Source organism: Oculina patagonica, chromosome 7, assembly GCF_052425735.1.
Source record: "Oculina patagonica isolate OP01 chromosome 7, crgOcupat, whole genome shotgun sequence".
Lineage (NCBI taxonomy): Eukaryota > Metazoa > Cnidaria > Anthozoa > Scleractinia > Oculinidae > Oculina > Oculina patagonica.
In genome coordinates this window covers 20367702-20389488 of record NC_135764.1, presented here as the reverse complement: position 1 = coordinate 20389488, position 21787 = coordinate 20367702, and the positions used below count along the sequence as shown (strand labels likewise).

Below are 21787 nucleotides of genomic sequence, written 5' to 3'. Positions count from 1 at the left end.
AATTGCAGTTCGAAACATTTAAAATTTTTATTGTTTTGATATATCATATGGTATTAATTTTCGCGTGTTAAAATTTTACGCAATATGTTTTTTTTGCGCGTACTAAATTTCGCGATTATTATTTATTATTAATATCTTTTTTTAAAGCAAGTGAAAGTTGATATTGGCAATAAAGGACAAGGAAAAGGTATGCTGTTGCATGAGTAGTCCCGAAAAGTGCCCGAAAAATGAAGTCATTCGAGGACAATTTTGAAATTAAGTTAAGGATCTTTTTTGTTATATTGTCAAAGGACAGTCGCCTCCAAGAACTTTTTCGGCTTAATAACACCAAGGACCTTATAAATACAATGGGTCTAAATTGTTTTGGACTAATGCATTCATTCAAGGCCCGGTATTGCAAGGTCAACTAAAGAAAGTGTGGTAGTTACAGTTATGGCGTTTAAAATGTAATTTACCTATAATAGTAATTCAGTGTTGATTTGAATTAGAAAAGGAAAAACATCACAAGAGAATTAAAATATACTGAAGAAAACCAACCATTTGTCGTCACATGATTTTGAAACCGAGTCTGAAATATAATTCTATTCTTTCACATCTTAAGTGTTACAAAATGACAAAGTAACACGAGAAAGCAATCGCCAGTGTTCAAATAGTATGTAGCAAACAGCTCGTACATTCTGCGCAAATGTTTGAGAACATTTTGCTATGAATAACCATAGTTTTTGTTTACATAAATTCCATAACCACAAAACAATACCGACATTACAAATAAAATTTAAACAACACTATATCTAAATTACTGTTTACGAGGCTATGCTGACTCACGGATATTGACAGCAGTTCAACAATGTTCTTGCTGGGGTATAGGGTTGTGAATTAAAAACCAACCCCTCCCGATTTTGACCTGGAGCATCTATTTTCCCTGCTTACCCCATATCAAGTCAACCGATTTTGTTTTGCACCCAATCACGAATGTGAATCATTTTTTTTTATCTCATGCATAACTTAATCATATCGTCTTTTTCCTAAAGCTACCGCGAAAAATTAGAAAAAAAACAGCGAATTTGAAAACTGATTGAAATAATGTAATTTTTAAAGATGACTTCTCAAAGAAATTTATCATTCATTCAAAGGGTTGAACGTCTAACAACTGACCCCAATTCGTTCGAAATATGTCTCAGAATAATCCACAAGCGTCCTGAGGTATCTACCTAGGAAACTATCTTCTAGGTTTTTATTTCTCTCCCACCCACTATGAAGCCCTGTGGTTCTTTCTGATACTGGAGATATGCTATTTGAGTGTTAATAATTGGTAAATTGGTGCGCAATGTGGTGAATTTTTTTTCTAAATATAAACGCAAATGTGTGACGGTGACCTATACTCCGTAGCATATATTAGAGATTTTTTCGCCATTGGCCATAGCAGCTTTTCGCATCGTGTTTACATTGAGTTCGCTTTAGCCGAGTTCCGTGATTCGTTCACGAATCTTCATGCACCAAGCGGCTATCAGTCAGCAAGTCCCAGTTCTTCCAGCCAATCAGGCGCATCAGAAGAGGGTAAATGACCCGCGTGATCTTTCCCGCGCTTTTTCTTCGGCCACGATTTCCTCCTCGGGTTTCGATTGGTTCGCTGTTAGTTCAGGCTCCGCTACGATATTGGCTTTGTTATGTCTTTAGTTTTATGCTTACACCAGCTCCAGCTCGGAAAACCGCTTCATTTTGAATAACTAATGAACCCGAGGCCATAGCAACGCTACTACTCAAATTGCTGAAGTGTAACAAGAGAACAACCCAAAATAGAAGCATAGAGGCGGCTTCGAGACTGCTCGAAACATCGCATAAATTATATAAAGAATTAATGTTGTAAAATACATCTTGGGCATTGATCGACTGAAAATTGACGAGGAAATTGTCCAGCAATTCTCTTTTCATTCAGCTCATGAGATCACTCTTTGACGCCATGTTCTTTAGGTTATCTCCAATCAAGGGAATTCTCATGTGACTTTCTTTTGTCCTGAAGTGTGAAACGATGACGTGTGAGAGAACTTGGGCAAGCACAAGCCGAACCTAGTCTCAATGCCTGCAAACGAGGCCACGGCCAGTCTCATGCCGCCAATGTGGTCAGGATGCATGGATATGTCTGGGTTGAACGATCTTTTCTCACTCCAGGCTTCGTGTACCACCGCTCTGTTGCAGAAAGAAAATGAAACGGTCTTAAAGCTAAATAAAAACCTCTAAATACTGGTTTAAAACAAGAAGAAGAAAACAGCAAACGAAAAATTCGGAACCCAAACGTGAGTATGGACGAACGAACAGACCCCAAACAGGACCGAAAAACGAAATAGAGTTTTACATTGGGTTTACTTTGTCAAAGTTCTGTTCATGAAACCCATGCACCGCGCTGCTACCAATCAGAGAAGAACCTTTTTCACTTCTTGCTGACCGGAAACTCGCAGTCGTTGGGTAAAAGATTGGCAAGTACAGTTACAACTGTATTTTAACCTCTTATGGGGTCATCTCAGTCTCTATTCAGCGTAAAGATGTTTGCTTCCAAAATAGAAGTTTCAATATAGGAAGGAAATGGTGTTTGAAGATTCACACTCACCCTTTTCCACTGAAATCCACTTTAAACACTCTCTGAAGAAGTTCGTACGTGAGTAACGTGACTCCAAACTGAGGCGAAGATCTAAAAACACGAGCTAAAACAGACAAGGAAAAGTTAACAGTAAAACGAAATTCAACTGGCACTAGTCAAACCCTTGCATGTTCTTGCCCTTACACTTCACTGATAGTAAACAAAAGTTTTGATGCCTCTCACGCAATCCTTTTGGGAAAAGATTTCGTCACGAACCAAAACAGCCTATTAAAACAGAGGGCGATTCTTCAGTGATCCTTTGCTACATTGTAGCCAATCAACCCGCGACTTCTTTTTAAATCATCCAATCACAGCAAAGCTTGGCGCCGCGTGTCCTGCAGGTAATGGCGGGAAAGGTCTAATGTCCCGGATAAATAAGCAGACACACACCAGTCCATTAGGGCGAATTGAATCGGCCAGTTCAAGATTTCACAAAGAAAAGCTGAAAACAAACTGACCTCCTGCTCCTTTCCAAAACGCTCTGCCTCCTTCCTCCTTCCATATTTTTCTTGTACAGTCAATCACCCCACGGTAGACTGCCTGACCTGCTCTGGCTTTAACCTGCATACCACAAAACACATGAGTTAATAAATATTTTGTCTCCTCTTGTCAGTCGGTCGTAACGCTGTTGTGTACACTTCAATAGAAAATATAGATACGCTTGTTTACCTGTAACCTGGTCTTGATAACGTCAGCTGGGGTACACAGACCTGCTGCAGGTACACCTATAAGAACACAAGACAATTAACAAACGTTACATGGGGTAAGAAAAACAAAAACAAAAAAGCAAATGGGAAAACAAAAAAACAAAAACAAATGGGAAATGCCGAAACCACTGGCCACGACATACACCCTAATTACGCGAGCATTCTGGAAACAGGCGTGGATAACAAGGACAAACGGTTATTTCTAGAGTCATTGCACTTATTCCTGGACAAAACTCTGTTAATAAAAGAGCGCCCTTCCCAGGGGTTTATGCCTTGCTGGTTGCCTCCCTAGGGGGGCAAAATTTACATTCTGTTACTCTTGCAGTCATTTCTCTGAAAAAGACCGCAGAACGCAGTCGAAAATTCAGTTGTTTTTCCTTTTTAACACTTAAGATCTGTTTTATACGTTTTTTTTTTAAATGGTTACAGGAGGTAACAGTGAGCTTAGAGGGTCACTTTCTGACCAGGTTATCTCTCATTACATTGCTCTTACCAGCAATCATAGCAGCAGCAAATAGTCCACCAGCTCCAGTTTGACCACTTTCGTGTGCGAAGTACCCTTTGAGATGGGCGTAGGCCGGAAAATAAATACCAGAAAATGGAATGTCTCGCAAAAAACACGCTCTTGCACCCTGGACAAGAAAAACAATGAAGAACCATGTCACCAACATGAGGGAGAGGTTTGAAAAGTTTTCACTTACCTGTTCAAGGATGTTAAACTTTGACAGGAGCCCATTACTCGGAGCGTGCAACTTCCATACTGCGTTTGTGAAACGACGTTTTCACAAGTAAAGTCATCTTTAGATTAGGGAGCTTTAACAATGACGACGGCGACGCCGAGGACAACCCCTGGTGCAAAATGAATTTATTTATTACTCGAGAATCTCTCTCTGTTGGTTTAGGAACTAGCCCAAGCTGAATATGTAAAAAAAGCGTTCATCCCCAAATAGAAATACGGAAATTTAGCTGTCATTGTTCACGTTCTCCAATATACGCAGAACTTGGTCATTTCACGTTGTTGTTTCGCAGACAACGGCCTAGAAATGTACCAGGATTGAAAACGCACGTGCATAGCTATTATTCTGCTCATTAAATCTTTTGTTTGGTGACGTTCTCGTTCACGTTGCCGTCGTGGTTTGCTAAAGCTCCCTAATATTTTCGGCCCGCGAATTGGTTTCGGAAAGCCAACTGATCACACGCGATTTTGCAATAGACTGTTGATACGCAACTACAGTACCTCGTCCACCTGAGAAGTTACCATTGCGCATACACGCGAGGAAACTTTTTCGTAGTGTTCTGACAGCATGTCAAGCAATGATTTCAGTATTTCGTCGCAAAGTAGTAGCTGACTTCATCGGAAGCGGTAATTTTTGCGGGAAGGCTTTGCTAAAAATAACTTTACTTGTGAAAACGCCTTTGCACAAATATACGGAAGTTGCACGCTCCGGATAATGGGCTCCTACATTTGATCGTGTTTTACTGCCTCGTCCCCAGTCGCTAGCGATCGTTGGGAGAAATGCTAGTTAATTATTGAGGAAAGCGGGGCGAAGGGAGACACGGGAAGGAAAGGAAAGGTACCCACCGCACGCGCTTCGCGCTCGCCCCAATCCTCTCACTCTCGCTACGCGCTTGCTCGCAATCCTATTTGCTCTGTTTTGCAATGACCTGCCTACCATAATAGACGATAGAGAAGGGGAGCTACACATGTATGCTGATGACACCACTATCTACGTCGCGTCCCCAAGTCCAGACAAGGTAGCTAGCGTCTTGAATTCTGTTCTTCGCGAGTTATATCGCTGGTGTTGCCATAACTCCCTCACACCACACCCAGGAAAGACAGAATATATGTTTTTACAGCGTGGACCATTCATTGGCCCTTTACAAGGCATTAAACATGGTGACAATTACATTAATCATGTAAACTCCGCAAAGTGTTTAGGTGTTAAAATTGACAATATGCTCAAATGGAACATTCACGTCAAGGAATTGTGCAAATGCTTTACTAAAAAACTAAACCTCTTGCGATCATTGTATTTTTTACCAGTTCAAGTAAGGGTTGACTTTTATTTTAAAGTAATTTTACCCTCTGTTACGTATGGAATGCTTGTCTGGGGTTCGTGTGGTGCAGCAATTTTTAGTGAACTTGAGAAGATTCATGTACGTGCGGCCAAGTTGAATTTACGGTCTCGACTGGCTTACCCCCTCAGATGAGGTATTTACTGAAAACCAAGTGAAAGTCTTTAAAGCAAATGTACATTCGACGGATACTTTGTTTAGTGTACAAATGCGTCTCCGGAGATGCTCCCTCCCACCTACGTCACTTGTGGTCAAAACAAGAGAGCGGATATAATCTAAGAAGAAAGAACTGCTTGGTGCTTCCCAAGCCTAATACGGACTTTGTTAAGAAGTCAATTAAATTTGCAGGGGCCTCTTTTTGGAACTCATTAGACAATGAGGCCCGCCTTGAAGAATCTTTGGCGGGTTTCAAAAGTTCATTAATAGAACATGGTTTTTAAATCTGTTGTATCATCTAGGGACTCTAATGATTTAGCGTAGTTTATTGATTTCTTAATTTATTGTTATTTTCATAAGACACGACCACATCAGCTATTATGCTGCAATATTTATCGTGTATAAATAAAAGCTATTATTATTATTATTATTATTATTATTATTATTATTATTATTATTATTATTATTATTATTAATCCTCCCACTCGCGACTCTCCAGAATCCGCGCTCATCGGCCGTGGAAACGCCGGTGGAGGAGGCAGCGTGTTTTATTGAAAAAGAAAATAACTAACATCAGTGGATGAATACCTTGTAAAGTCCTGTCAGTCCCAGTTCCCTAATGACTCGCATGGCCGTCACCTTATCTTTACCAGTAGCTCCAATCTCCCCAGCCACCTGCAACCTGATTTTAACTATCTCCAGAGGATTGGTGAAGAGAACCTGGGCGGCTCCTCCCTGAAATGATCAGAAACACCAATGAAACCGGGGGGAGTGGTTACTTCACTCACCTTTCAGACCATGCTTCGTTGAAGCACTCCAAGCATGTCCGACTATTTCTCGCCAATTATTAAATGTCACCTCAGCATGACGGAATGAGAATACGTCATGTTGCTAGGCAACCAAGATTGTTGTGTACCAACATTTCCCTCTCTCCAGCTATAATACTGGTGTAATGTAGGATCAAAACAGTGATCTTGGGACAATTCCCTTATGACAACCTGTCAATCTCACAGTTGAAAATCCACGATCTCTTGTGGCGAGACTATCCCTGCTCCTGGGGGCAGGGATAGTGTTCGCATTTCATCAATGTGGCGCGGGTTCGATTCCCAGACCCGGCTCATATGTGGGTTGAGTTTGTTGTTGCTTCTCGTCCTTGCTCCTAGGGTTTTTCCCAGGGTTCTCCGGTTTTCGTCCCTCCATAAAAACTAACACTTCTAAATTCCGATTCGATCGGAAATCCGAGGGCGACAGGTTTGTCAGTCGCTAGACTGTTACGTGTTACTGCAATTTTCGCGATCGTTAAACAAAGCCGATTTTATTTACTTGTATCTGTGGCAAGGGGGAAGGGATTAGTCATTGTCATTCCCAAAGCGTCCCAACTTTTGTTATCATTCAGCTGTAACATAATTAAAAGTCTGTCACTGCCTCAAAATGTACTTACACATCCACCAGCCACAATCTCGAACGGTAAGCTGATAAAACCATCTTTATCACGGAACACATCACGAACAAAATCGTTTGTCTAGGAGGAGCAAAAAGAGGTTTAGTTAAAGAGGATTAATTGGGCCTTCAACAGTCTTTTCACAAGTGTCATTTACACGTAGGCAATGAAAACAGGTAGAAAAGCCTTCAAAATGAGTCACAGACAAAATGCTATGTAAAATACACACGCATTCTTTCGTTACCTAGTCAGTCACGTTGAGCTTAGCTTACCGTAGACTACGAGCTGTCCCTATTTTTTCGCAGAGTCCGTCGAGCTTGAAGCGAAATTACTCTGCGAAAAATAGGGACTGCTCGTAGTCTAAGCTTACCGTTAATTTAATAGCTTTTTCTGGAGCAACACCAACAATCTGTGGCAGTAATCCTGAGAACAAAAATATCATAATATGAAGCCTTAAAACGTCCACGTTATTAGTGGTAAAAATCAATTCCCACATACGCTTCTACAGGCCTAGCTACTAAATATTCAAGGTTACCATCAGTACAGGCAACTCCCGCCTTGCGGACCTCGCTATAACAATGACTTCTTCTATTATGGACAAAAAATTTGTGGTCCTAAAGGTGTCCGTTATATTATAATGGGAGCTGACTGTTCTTCGTTCAGTAATAGGAATCTTAAGCAATGACGACGGCGACGCCGAGGACAACGCCCAGTGAAAAAGAATCTATATTTTACTCGAAAATCTCGTGATTATCCAGGTATGTTCAGTGTATCTATTGGTTTAGAAACTACATGTAGCTCCAGCTGAATAAGTAAAGAGTGCGTTAAACCGCCGTTGTTGTTTTGCAGAGAACGGCCACGAAATGTACAAAGATTTATAACGCACTCGCAGAGTTATTATTCTGCTTATTAAACTTTTTTGTTTAGTGACGTTCTCGTTCACGTTGCTGTCGTAGTCTGCTTAAGCTCCCTCAAATTGGGGACAAGTCACACGGACCAAATTTTGGCCCTTGCGTATAGATTTTTATAACAAAAATAGGATATTTACACAAATCGACTTTTCTACGGGACTTGTTGCAGGAACATTCGCAAGAGACCTGCCTCCTCTTCATAAAGTACATGTCTAACCTCTGTACAGTCCTCTTGGGCCTTCATTTCTGATGACTTTGACAAAACAGTCAAAGCTGTTGGCATACAGTCTCTCATGAGGCAGGACAGCTCGCTGATTCTGCATTCGAGTCTTTACCAGATCAATGGGGTACACTGCAGTCGCACCCGCCGCTGTAGAATAAAACATCACAAGTCAGTGCCAAGCACGCTGTAGCTTTTAAAAAGTGCACACTGGTATGTTACACTGGTATGGAAACTGGTATGTTATTGAAAGGTCCATTCTGATCAGTTTCCTGATGCCGGGTTCTATGTACAGTCGGAGCAAAGAGGGCTACACAGATAAGTCCCAAAGCAGTCTCAAATTTTCAATTATTATTATGGTCAGCCCACGTATCAGCTTCCCAAAGACATTGAAATTTGGGCCTCTCCACAAAGTGTCCAACACAATAACTATTCGCACACTAAGTACCTCCCTTAGAACTATTCACCCCGACTGTCCTACTTTATAAATATTTGAAGAAATGTTATAGAAAATTAAAAAGAAAATGTTATAAATTCATGACTTTTTTTTCTTAAAAGGATGCTCACTGACAAAGCAAAAAAAGTGTATACATTTTGTACATGCATATACGGCTTTGTGGCTCATGTATCGCGACCTTTTTCGTTTTTTGGAACAAAAACACAACAAAATCCCCAGGGCAAAGTTTAGCAGTTTTTTCACATCATTGTTGGAAATAAAAAAAAAAAAAACATCTTACCTCCAGCCACAGATCCAACTCCAAATCGATAAAACTGCTCTACTGCTTTCCAAAATATAGAGCCTTGATCCTCTTTGGGCTCCACTATCATCTGCAACATTTTAGGAAGTCAGTACTCGCCTATCATAACATTAATGCTACAATGTATACTGTACGACTAATCAGTAAACAGCCTTATTTAACAACTAGGCCAAGAACATAAATGTACCAATAAGAATGTTTTACTACCCGGATAATTTTTTTTATATGTAAATTAATCTGTGAGGGTCAATCTCTTACTCTCCATCCAGGTCACTGTCAGTAGTTCAAGTCGTTTGTCCTTCACTTCAGTGAACTTGATCGACTCTGAGCTAATATTTATGTTAGCGCAATTAATTGTCAGCCATGGGAACAGTAGAAAATGCTAAAGCTCTCGCTCCTTTAGACTTGTACAAGATCTTTTGATTAGTTCCGCGATTATTTCGATTTCGGATGTTCCAGTTAACTTAAATCATTTGTCATAACTTTTCACTATACAGGACACTTTAGAGGAGATACAACGGGGAATATTTACAAAAAAAATATTTTCGTGTTTCTGCTTTCTTTACGGCTTTCATTCAGCTTACAAAATGAACAATGTGCCACTATTTTGCTGCCAAGAAAAACGTTTTTTTCCCCCTCCCCGGTTGCCTTTGGTCTCCCCTCCCCTCTCCTAGAGTCTGTACGGGCGGACATTTGGATGGCGTACGGTGGCGTCATAACCACGATTTCTCGCATCAACAAGTTACCAAAATGTCTTATCCACGGTGTTCCACTTGCACGCTTTGCGCGATGGAGCTCCGCTAAAAAATGGAAAACTGTAATTCGGATATCTTACATACGTGTAAGTGTACTGTATTCAGTTGTAGCAAGTAAGTGTATTCAGTTTTCCAAAGCTCATAAACAATTCATACCTCTTCCTCAATTCTTTCTGTAGAGAACACTTTAAACACATCACGTCGGGGAATAATCTGATGCACATCGGACACGGTGACACGTCTGAAACAAATAGAAGTTAATGTATTCAAAATTATTGTTAAGTGCCTTTTCCATATTTCCTTGTTGCCTGTCTTCCTCACCACAGTGCCTTTTACTGTCGGGATTTTGGAGTGAGAAACTACATCACTCTAAATGTACTCTAAATTATTTTCTTACGAAAAGTATTTTTTGCATTGCCAATTTTCACTCAGAAACAGTTTGTCCCTTAATCTTGGACTAAATTTTGATTCTCAATAGTGGAGGAGGTGGTGGCCTAACTGTTATTAACTGGACCCCAGATTCAGAGCAGTCTGGCCAGGGTCACAGTGTTGTGTTATCCACCCACGTGTGTAAATGGGCACCAGAGAACATACCATCCAGGGAGGAGTAGAAGAACTCGATCCTAGTAGTCACTTAATGCTATGGAGCCAGGGTTAGCTCTGGTCTGATGGGCTACTAGGCTTGAACATTGAATTCACCTATCTTGCCTTTATTAGTTTTTATATTGATGTTCTATATACATGTACTTGCAGGGTGAAATAAGTGTAGCTTCACTTACCCTCTTCTGTGTTCCAAGTCACACAGATGGAAAAGAATGTCAATAACTAAAGGAGTGATCTGAAATTAAAAAAAAAAAAGAAAGTGGATGAATTTTTCTAGCATGAGGAAATAACAACGTTAGTTTTATGACCCACTCCACAGTTTCATGTACATTTCCGTACACAGCTCCAGCTATCTTCTGTAACTAAAAACCAAAAAAAAAAATATTGTACAGGTACGGTTGAATCCCGATAACTCGAACCTTCAAGGGAAATCAAAAAAGGTTCGAGATTACGGGAGTTTGAGTTATCGAGGGTAAAATTAGTAAGAAAATGACCTGAAGGGGAATCGAAAAAGATTCGAGTTAGCGGGAGTTCGAGTTACTGAGGGTTCGAGTTATCAGGATTCAACTGTATTTACTACAAGTAAAATGTCTTTGCTGTACAGAATTACATACCTCCGAGTCAGCTTTGGCTTCATGTAAGATGTCAACTAAAGGTGGATTAAACAAAACGGGTTATTTAGCTGAGACCTGCATAAACAATTTTATTCCTTAACATTTTTAAAAGTCAGATTTTGAGCCTATTGGTTAAAAATTGATGAGTTACAATGACCAGGGCTGTCAGGTTTGAAAAAGCTGCATGCGTGATGAAAGTGCATTGTATGCAGTCGCAATTTTTAAGATGGCCTTCCCTGGGTGTTCACTGCATTAAATTGGGTTAGTCGTAATATCACAGCGAGCAGAAGAGCCAAATTTGACCTTTGTGACTATTAAAATATTGGATCTTTATCGTGCTTTTGTCATACATTGGGATCTTTTTGTTAAGGCGTCTGTTAAGCATTTTATCCTGTTGTGCTCAGAAAGCTTATGCTTTTCGTACAGAAAGGATTACCCGCTGGGATTATGTAACAAATTGTTGAAAGAGTTTCCCCCTGGGCTAACAGTTTATGAGCAGTCCCTATTTTTTTGCACAGTCCGTTAAGTGTGCTGAAGTGAAAAAATAAATGACCTTGCGAAAAATGGGGACGAAAAAATAGGGACTGCTCCTAGTCTACTAGGCTAATCGTCACATAAACAACCCCCTCCCCCTTTCTCTTCCCCCCCCCCCCCTCTCTCCCCCCCCCCCCCCCCCCCCCCCCCCCCCCCCCCCCCCCTTTCCCCCCCCCCCCCCCCCCCCCCCCCCCTCCCCCTTTCCCCCCCCCCCCCCCTTTTTTTTTTTTCTTCCCCCCCCCTTTTTTGTGCGCGGGGGGGGTTTTTGTGGGGGCCCTAAACCCTCCCCTCCCCCCCCCTCCCCCCCTTTTTTTCTCTCTTGTTGTTCGTTTCCTTTCCTTTTTTTTTACCTTCCTTTTTTACTCTTTTTTTTCCCCATAATTTTTTTATTTTCCCCCTAAAAAATTTTTTAAAAAGTTTTTTATTTTTCCCCCCCCCCCCTTGGTCATTCTCCAGGTTTCACACCCGTAAAGAAGCACTGCTATGACATTGGACTTGAAGATTCTTATCTTGGTGTAAACAAACAGATCGGATAATGAATGGCAAGTGCCACGAAAAAGATCAAAAGTCAAATTTTGCTTCTCTGCTCCCTGTGATAATATTTGTAGCCGGTCTATTGCCATGTACTATACTAATTGACTGCCCTACATGCATGAGCCAGTTTTTATGTAAGGCTTTCTCAAAGTCCATTTTATAGTTATGTATCCAGCGGAAAACAGACTTTTCTTGTCTGCAGTGGGCCATTTTGAATGACGTGATATTAGGTCAGTGGTGTGGCAGTATTACAAAGTGCAAAGTAATTTTCAGAAAGTTCCTTTCCCCGTTGTTTGCTCACAAAGGAAAATTTGTAAAACTGCAAGAAGAGATTGACTTGGCCAAAATAAGGTTGGTTTTAACAACAGGGAAATTTCAATAGTAATCATCAGTTTGAAACTGAAGGTCTGTTGAAATAAATATAAATGGTGAAGCATGAGTTTATCAGGGGCACCCAACGGAATATTTCGTTAAAATATCTGTTCGGTAGACGATTTGAGATCTAGAATTTTCAGAACATTCATTGTAAATTTTTTTGCTTGCCTGCCTTTCCTAGGATTTTCGAATATCTAAAAAATGGTCACCTAGAATTTTCGGGAGCCTTTCTCTGGCTGGAATTTTTTCGAAAAGGCAAGTTTTGATCCCTATAACTTTTGGATCACTAGACTTTCAGCTACGAAAATCCGAACAGATGAAAATTTTTTAGGGGATAAAAATATGCCTATATCTACCGTTTAAATACTAAAATACGGTCAACGGTGCTATCTTTAAGTGGTTTTGAACTATATTCTTGATGGGTGCCCGTGGTTTATGTACAAATGTGGACTACATCTTGGTGTATTGTGGGGTTCCAGGAAACATTCATATCCACAACAACGAAGTCTTTCGAAATTCATATGGGGGGGGGAGGGGCTTTTCAAAGGAGTGGGGGGGGGGGGTACCTAATTGGGTACATTTTATTCTAGTTGAATACAAGTGACTGGTTGTTGTACCTTTTTTGAGCTCCTTGAAGCGATTCCCTTTTGCAGCTTTCAGTGCCATATTGTGAAGAACTTGTACATGGTCTAACATTGTATTGAATGCCCTATAATAACCGTAACTCACACGATGGCCACCCTCTCCACTAGCTGCCTACAACAAAAACAAAACGACAATTATTCTTGTCTTAATATGCGAGTAATGAATGAGAAACTGTCAATATTCAACTGCCCATATCCTTCAGTGTGCTACACGTTCAACCCAGTCAAATTATATATGTTTGAAACTACTCAGCTTGTTTAATTTTCACTATTCTGAGTAGTTCTTTTTGGCTATTTATTTTTTTTTTAAGTTAATGTTTTATGCTGTGCTATCCCCTATGTTTATTCTGACAAAATAAAATGGTTGTTGTTGTTGTCTTTGTAGCAAAGAAGCTTGTGCCTATGGTGCCACATATGGAGAGCTTTCTTCCTCTAGTGGTTGCCACTGACTCTTACAACTAAGGAACAATTCTTCCAACAGTTAAGGCGTACATAAAACCACACTGTAAATTCAGTGTACAAGTTTGTCTAATGTCTAATGCACACTTTTAGGTTCAGTGGAACCCCACTCTATGGACACCTGCCTATTATGGACAGTTTTGTCTGTCCCGACAAAAGGCTCAAACATTTTCTCTAACATTAACCTGCTTAATACAGATAATAGACACTTTTCCGAGACCTGAGTCACTACAAAACCATCTTAGAAAAGATGGCATTCACCTCCCCCTGTTTAGTTATCTTGGGACTCCCCTTTCCGCCGCCTCCACCTCCCTGAGAGTTTGTACAGATGGATGGATGCGGGTTTGTCACATCTGGCCATAACTGATGCTTACTAGTTACTTCGATGTGACTACCAAATTTTCCTGGCTTGATGGGTTTACCAAAATTTGTTACCCATGGTGCTCTGCTGGTGCGCTTCATGTGCTATAACACAGAGTACATGTACATACATGTAAAAAGAGCAAGTTCTTACTGTTAAAAGGTATTCTCTCACAAATGGAGACAGCTTGTGTCCTCTCAGAACTTTCATGATCTCTGCAAACTTAACAGCTGTTATCTCTCCATCAGGCATTTTGCTTTGGAAAAAGGCTTGCCGTTGGTATTCTTTTTCTAAATCCTGAAATTAAAACAGAATAACAATGTTCAACCACCCTTCCAGTCTATGGGAGACATGGTGCCCTTATGGTTAGCGCACTGGGCTCTGGATTGAGTGGTCTGGGTTCAAGCCCTGGCCAGGGTCACTGCATTTTGTTCTTGGGCAAGACACTTTACTCTCATACATGTAGTCAGTGGCAGATCTAGGGAGGGACCCGGGAGACCAGGCCACCACCTAATTTTTAGAATTTAAATAGAGGCCAGAGGGGCCGTAAAAAATTATTTTTTAGAGAGTGGGCCCCTCCCTTATTCTACGGTCTGGAAGATCAGGGTCCCCCCTTATCTGAAGGTCTGGATCTGCCACTGATAGTGCTTCTCTTTACCCAGTGTATAAATAGGTACCAGCAAATAAGCTGTAATAAGAGTACATGTAGATGACTTCTTGCATGCAATTCAGATAAAGGATAAGTGTGTGTCAGGCCAAAGTGTCCTTTACACAGAGCTAATAATTATCCTGGTTTCTGTAACATCACACAACCAGGAGTATTTTACACCCTCTGAAGAATTACATGTACCCCCAGCACCTGCAAGGACAAATAAACTGCAAGAGTTAAGTGTCTCGCCCAAGAACACAGTACAAAGAACCTGGCCAGGGCTTGGCTCAGATTGCTTGATCTGAAGGGAGTCCAGTGCACTAACCATTAGGACACCACGCCTCTGTGCCACAAATAAGACAATGCTACACTGAAAATGCTATCGCACGAAAGTTTTGTGAGGCTGAGAGAAAGGAATGAAAATCACAAACCTGTAGCAGATGTGAGAAGTCATCAAAACGAACATGTGTCTTCTTGTCATTCCCAAAGTACGTCTTCACAAACTCAGTTTCAAAGTTAAATTTTATTTTGTTGAAGAAAGTTGTTTTCTTGATGACATTTTCAAATTCATCTGAAAACATACACATAACACAGGACTTAGTCTTTTTACTGTCCTGCAATGTAACTGTGACCTTCAATATCAGGATAACAACTGAACCACTTCATCATGTTCCAAATTAAAAACTCATTACACCATGGAGCCCAAAAGTGCAACCACTTTTTAATTAATTCTGTCAAATTCTTTATTTTTTTAATTCATACAGTCATCGTCTCATAACTATCCAAGGACAGTTTCCAGTTGACTTCTGATTAAACAAAATCTGCACGAAACAATAACAATTTCATAAGAAAACTCTTACTAGCAAATGCAACTGCAGTAAAAACTTCAGTTATATATATGCTTTTTGCTACATGTAGCTTCCTACGCAGATGTTTCTAAGGGCTCGTCACGCATTTCTCTTAATAGCGGAGAAAGGCATGATGAGCCCTAAGAACATCTGCGTAGGAAGCTAGCCTTTTGCAGTATTTTTAATACACTTAGTTTATGGCCAACAGGGCAAACTCTACATGTAAACCCTTTGTCCCACAATAATAATTGCTAAGAAAACTTTATAGTTAAAATTGGGAAACAGAAAAGCATACCAAATGTGACTGATCCTTTGCCATCCAAGTCAAAGAGCTGGAAAACAATCTTGTGTTGAGCTCCAGGGTCACACAATAAAGCCTCAAATGCCAGGAATTCACTAAATGAGATCAAGCTGTAAAGGACAAAGACACAAAAAATACACTGTCTCAATAATCAGAATTATAGCCCTGGGCACAATAAATTATTAATAGAATTTTAGTCATATGCAAGGACTTATTGAGATGTACATGTACAATGTGTTATGTACTGTGATAGACCAGTATTATTATTGTGGTATATAAATTGAACACTGTGTCGAGGCTTAGGGCACTAAAACAGAAGAAAAGATTAATTAATCCCAAAGCTTCCATGTGATTTCTTTTGTTGTAGTACCCTGTGCTTCAGCTCAAAAAAAAAAAAAAAAAAAAAAAAAACACAAAAAAGTACCAAAGAGAAAAAAAAAAAAAAAAAAAAAAAAAAAAAGAAAAAAAGAAAGAAGGGGAGGAGAGGGAAAAACAAAAACCAAAAAAACCGCAACTTTTTCCAAAAAATTTTGCCGAAAGCGGGGGTGCGGCTTATCTGCGGGAACATTCGGAAAAGGTACCGTAAATTTTCGTTAACTGATGCTAATTTATGGAAAATTATGTAAATTAACCGCGGGGTTATAACATAAAACTACAAGAGAGTACCGGTCATTGCTTTTGCAAGTTTAACAGCTCCTATGCTGTTTGCAGTCTCGACAATGCCCTATAACTTTAACAGTAATATTGATACTTCACGAGCGAGAAAATACCACGAGTATTCACGAGTAAGATGGCCAATTGTTTCTTCCTCATTTTGCACTTTGATGGAAAATTTGTCGAACTGATTATGGAACTCTCTTCATGCAACAAGTTTATCTCCAATAGATGGCTCCTAAATCTCTTTAATTTGTTGATATGATGGACACGAAACCCGAAGGCCTCCACCGCCATCTTGTTTTGCTTTGTACGTTCTCGACCTAGTCCCATATTTCGCGTCCGATCAAATGCCTGGTTACTAAGCTACGAACGTTCGGCAAACGCAAGTTCTTGTTGTTGTGACACAAAAATCTATGGAAAAACTGCGTTGCATGAAGAAATACCTGTCAACAAATGCCAGAAGAAGATCTTCCATAATGTGTCAAAGTTGGTTTTCATTATATTAAAGAGCTCAAATTGTGGGTAAGACTGAAGTATTTTCTGTTTCAATGTTCATTGAGTTTACGTTCGATCATCAAGACTTCCTGAGACTCAACTTTGAATTTTTGACTCGACTGTGGATTTTCTTCATTTACCGGTACTTTCAAAATACTTTGGCAAGATTTCCGCACAGCCCCATACATTAATTATGCATACAATCTTCTGACTGACTCGTTCTTTTCATGATTGCTGTTTGTGTATAGTGATAGTATGAAAAAGTTGCATACATAATTAATGTATGGGGCTGTGCGAAAATCTCTCCAAAACTTTTTTTCCAACATTTGAGTTGTTAAACTCAGGTTGCGGCTTATCTGCGGGTGCGGCTTATCCGCGGGTGTTTACGGTAATTGTTTTATAAAAACGCTTAAAGAATTGCAATAATTATTTGAGCTCCTGATGGTTTTCGCTGACATGTACACCTAACATATTATTTTGTAGTCCATAATGGCCTGTAAACCAATCAGGAATTGTTATAATATCACAGCTAGTTTTTTTTTAAAAATTAATTAATTATTGCACTAAAAAAATCTATCATACCCATCTTTTGTTTGGTCAACACATCCTGCCAGAAGACCCAAAGTTGTTTGGTTGTACTCCTCAACTTTTTGCATTCCGAGGTAGTCTCGGATCAGATTCACTGGTGTCATGTACTTTTCATCATCCTTTTCAACTGTGGCATACTACAATGACAAATAAGTCAACATAAATAAAAAAAAATATGTCATCAAAGAATAGTGTGAACTTAATATATATAATTTGTTGAACTATTTCTTTCAAAATAATTTGGATCTGTCTTTGTATTTTGTACATATAGTTGTATATGTATTAATCAGATTGACTGATACAAGAATCTTGAAGGATCACTTTTTTAGTTTCTCTGGTGTTTGATTTCGAAGCTGGGTGATTCTGGGTAAAAATTGGTAGGACTGGTCGAAAAATGTGTAGTTCTCCTTTTATAATGTACAATGTAGTTACAGCGAACTCAAAACCCTTCAAATTTCTCAAATTCACCATTTTGAGCTGCAGAGACAATGAAATAAACAAATGAGCTGGTAGATTTAGGTTTATTTTGAACTTAAATGTAGATCATTACTTCGATCAATATCTTTATGACAATAAGACCCTTTTGATATTCTTGTACATTTCTTTATTCGAAAACACAAACAGTAGTGTCACACCCCCCCCCCCCCCCCCCCCCCCCCCCCCCCCCCCCCCCTTTTTTCCCAACCAAAAAAAAAAAACAAAAAAAAACACTTGTATGGGTAAAAGTAACTGTGTCCAAGTTAAGTGGTCCATACAGCCAGAGCTTATCCCAGTTTCTGTAGCATTAAGACCCTTTTAACTCTTGAGGAGTATTGTTACTCCCCCCTGGATGGGATGCTAGTCCATCGTAGGGTTACCCTCAGCAGTAAATTCGCCGGTACCCATTTATACACCTGGGTGGAGAGAAGGCACTGTGAGAGTAAAGTGTCTTGTCCAAGAACACAACGCAGCGCCCCGGCCAGGGCTCGAACCCGGGCAATTTGACTCGGAGTCGAGCGCGCTAACCATTCTGCGTGCTAACCATTTGACCACTTCTATGGGCATGGGTTTTCATTAAGAATTATAATAGTAGGAGAATAGTATTATTTAACTGGAAAATGATTTCTAAAGGTTTTGAGTCTTAATAAAAAATAGGTACAGGCCTTTGAAATTTGCCGGAGAATTCTACGTAGTAGCGGGCGATCCTTCCCCTATGCCTTATAAACACCCTGATGGGCCCTGGTGTAATTCAATCCTTTACTGCCAAATTAAGCAGGCATAGAAGGTATAATTGTATGCATGTGCAACTTGTACATGTTTGTGGTTCCCAAGTACCCTGTCATTACTTCCCAGATTGCTGCAATCATGTCAATAACCCCATTATAAATGTGTAGGGGTGGGTGGGGACAGCAGTGCTCAGAATGAAATATTTTCTCTTCAACATCCAACTTCTTGAATGAGTATTTTTATTAAGTGAAAATCGAATATTTGAACATTGGAGGTCTACATCTTATGCTATCAATTTGACGACAAAACTAAACATTTTGAACAACACACGAAGGCGAGTTTGTAAAACACAAACAGATATAAACTTAACCTTGACGCGATCATAAGTTATTACATGCATGAATGCAAAGTTAAGCTTATATTTACAAATCGAAACCGCCATAATTTCCTTCCTTCCAACCACAGAACAAAGTCTCGTTGCCTAAGAAGCGGGCTTCAATTTTGGTCTTTAACCTCCCTTTTATATCAAAAGGGATATTTAACAGTCTATAATTAATACTTGTTGCCTGTTATGGCGTACCCGAGTACAACAAAGTTATAAATATTGGCGTTCAAAGGCCTTAAAAACTAAGCTTATGAATTTTGTCGAGGTATTAATTCATTAGTACCAACCTTGTTGAAAATTCTTCTCATTTCCATTGGATCGGCCGGCTTTAAAGCATACTGCATTAAGCAAAGAAAACAGAATTATTATTAGCGAAAAGGGCGTTCGATCTGAATAAAGTAAGCTTGAAATCTACGATTCAGTGGAAAATTTAGCAAGGAAGCGATCGAGTAACAAAATTAAAACTCACATGGCCGAGTAGCGATTCGCACTGTGCTTGAGGAAAGACAGACCAAAACCACGGCTTACTCCTCGTAGACTGTTCCATCTTGAGATTTTCCGACTAAAGTACAAGAATCCAGACAATTCAAGATTTGTATATTTTAACGCCGGTAGACGAACTGACCACCAGCCATATTTTTACTGCTTCAGCTCGCCCAGGAGCTCATCATCGGTTCCTAACCCGGGAGGGTCTGTGTTCAGATTTTGCCGCCATCCATGTGTTTACGTTTGCCATATTTGGTCAAGATACCCTAATATGAAAACAAGCATGTGAACTTCACATGCATGGAGACAACATTTCGCGGAAAAGGAAAAAAAAAAAAAAAAAAAAAAAAAAAAAAAAAAAACAAAAAAATACCCAATAAATCCACCATAACATGGCAAACATTTTTGCCCTGGTTATCAGCACAATAAATTTAAAGAAGACATCATGAAAATTACAGGCTCCTGGAATAGATAATTTCAATATTTCAATTTTCAATTAAAAAAAAAAATAAATAAAAATAAAAAAATACGTTGCTGAGGGGACTGAGAGAGAACACAGGGGTCGATTTGTTAAAAAGGGCGGAAATATTTATACAATTTATACAGAACTTCCCTTGTGAAATCCCTATGTTTTGAATCCTTGACTTTTTTAAAGTATCGATAACTCGAACGAAAAGTGTTTTTCCTTTCCCCAATCGAACACTGCATCCCCCCCCTGATTTCTCGAGCCAATTTTCATTTTCCTTGGACGTTCGAGAAATCGACTCGGGATATTTAGTTTATTAAATTATTGGCGTACGGTCAAGTGACGTCATTTTGTTTCCGCAATGCTGAAATAGCGTCAAACAATACCTGCATAATGAAACCTGGTGGCAGTCACCTGGATTTTTATTTTATCAATTCAAGGATTTATACGGATTTCAGAGCTTTGCAAGCCTTCGCTTCCACAATGACTGATCACTCACAAATGAGTTTATTTTCTTTCCCTCTTAGCTAATGACAGTTGAATTGATAAAATAAAAATCCAGGTGACTGCCACCAGGTTTCATTATGCAGGTATTGTTTGAAGGCTGCAAAGCTCTGAAATCCGTATAAATCCTACAATCCCAGTATTTCAGAAGCTTTCAGAGTCCACCAGCTAAAAGAACCACACCCTTAGCTTAGTGGAGACTCACTAAATAGCTTTATATACAGGAACAGGGAGTTCTCCCTCCTAGGCCTGTCCCGATTGTGCTCGGCAACTTTTGAGCAACTTTTGGCTTTTGGAATAATTTTTTTTCCGGTTCTTGCAACCTCGAGCCTGACGGTTTTGCCTTTCTGAACAACTTTTTGAGCACATATCAAGCACGAACAAGCCAACCATTTCATACAAAACTTCAATTTAGGCGGTTTTCTTGCATGTTTATCAATGTTTATCAGCCTTTTGAAACCATAACCTGTCACTTATTGCGAAGAACAAAGAAAAGTAAAGCTTTTAGTTAACGGTTAATTAAAAATATCAAGAAATTTAGGTAGAACCTTGTGACATTCCAGTGAGCAACTTTCCATCATATTAAAAGCACAATCGGGACAGGCCTACTCCCATCGAGACCCCCCCCCCCCCCCGCCCCTCCTCACCAAGATATTCGGAACGGCAAATGTTGAGTGCTTTATATTACGTCGCATCCTCGGAGACCCAGGGGCAGTAAGTGGGGGCGACGGGCAGCTTATCGGGACGACGAGAATTTCGGGCGAAAGTTTACAAGAGCGTTACGCTCTTGTAAACTTTCGCCAGAAATTCCCGTCGTCCCGATAAGCTGCCCCTCGCCCCCCCTCCTCCTGCCCCTGGGTCTCCGAGGCAATGTTGAATGCTTTATATTACGTCGAAGATTTGCAAAGATGGCAAGTACGGCACGAAATGAAGAGTTGTTAGGCTAGTTGGGGAATCTTTTTTTCTCTCGGAGATCCAGGGTCCAGATGATCTCGGCATGAAGGTGGAGAAAAATGTACGAAACATTTCGCCCGTTTTAAAAGCCCTCTCGATCCGATTATATGCCCCTGCCCCACCCCAACTCGGTCAATTACCTGTCACTGAATGGTTGCTTCACCTGTCGTACTGTAAACAAAACGCCATTCGATTCTGACATAAATGCATCTTTACTGGTATCCAGTTTTTGATCTCAAAAAATTAAATTAGAAAGCAACGGTTGTCAACGACTTTGTGAACAAGTCCACAGATATGGGGAGCTCAAACTTAAAAAAATGAATCCAATATGGTTTCTAAATGAATTTTCCACTAAATCGTTTCAGTGTCTAATTTTTTCCATTAGCTCTGATTTATTCAAAATTAATTGGGAATCGGTTGCATTTTCAAACGGTTTTGCCAAACTGCGAGTTTGATTTCCCTGGG

The 21787-nt window shown here is 39.9% G+C and overlaps 1 protein-coding gene across 1 annotated transcript; it reads right to left on the bottom strand.

Moving 5' to 3' along the window:
• Positions 1–551: 551 nt before the first annotated feature.
• On the bottom strand, positions 552–19556 carry LOC144661773 (electrogenic aspartate/glutamate antiporter SLC25A13, mitochondrial-like). The gene is made up of 20 exons (XM_078522599.1): positions 19382–19556; positions 19200–19250; positions 17316–17458; positions 15576–15691; positions 14864–15003; positions 13937–14080; positions 12937–13075; positions 10877–10911; positions 10439–10497; positions 9816–9900; positions 8884–8974; positions 8144–8296; positions 7386–7438; positions 7016–7096; positions 6163–6309; positions 3836–3974; positions 3305–3360; positions 3094–3196; positions 2606–2699; positions 552–2187 (listed from the first exon to the last, which is right to left on the bottom strand). The coding sequence occupies exons 1-20, from the start codon at positions 19457–19459 to the stop codon at positions 1995–1997; spliced, it is 2100 nt and encodes a 699-aa protein (XP_078378725.1). The 5' UTR covers positions 19460–19556; the 3' UTR covers positions 552–1994.
• Positions 19557–21787: the final 2231 nt, after the last annotated feature.

Excerpts from the sequence above, each read along its gene's own strand:
- LOC144661773 (XM_078522599.1), bottom strand. The coding sequence starts at position 19,459 with ATGGAACAGTCTACGAGGAGTAAGCCGTGGTTTTGGTCTGTCTTTCCT. Across the intron at positions 7,439-8,143 it reads CCCAAGAGGACTGTACAGAG|GATTACTGCCACAGATTGTT; the intron begins GTTAGACATGTA and ends TTTTGTTCTCAG. Across the intron at positions 2,700-3,093 it reads GTTTTGGAAAGGAGCAGGAG|CTCGTGTTTTTAGATCTTCG; the intron begins GTCAGTTTGTTT and ends TGTCTGTTTTAG.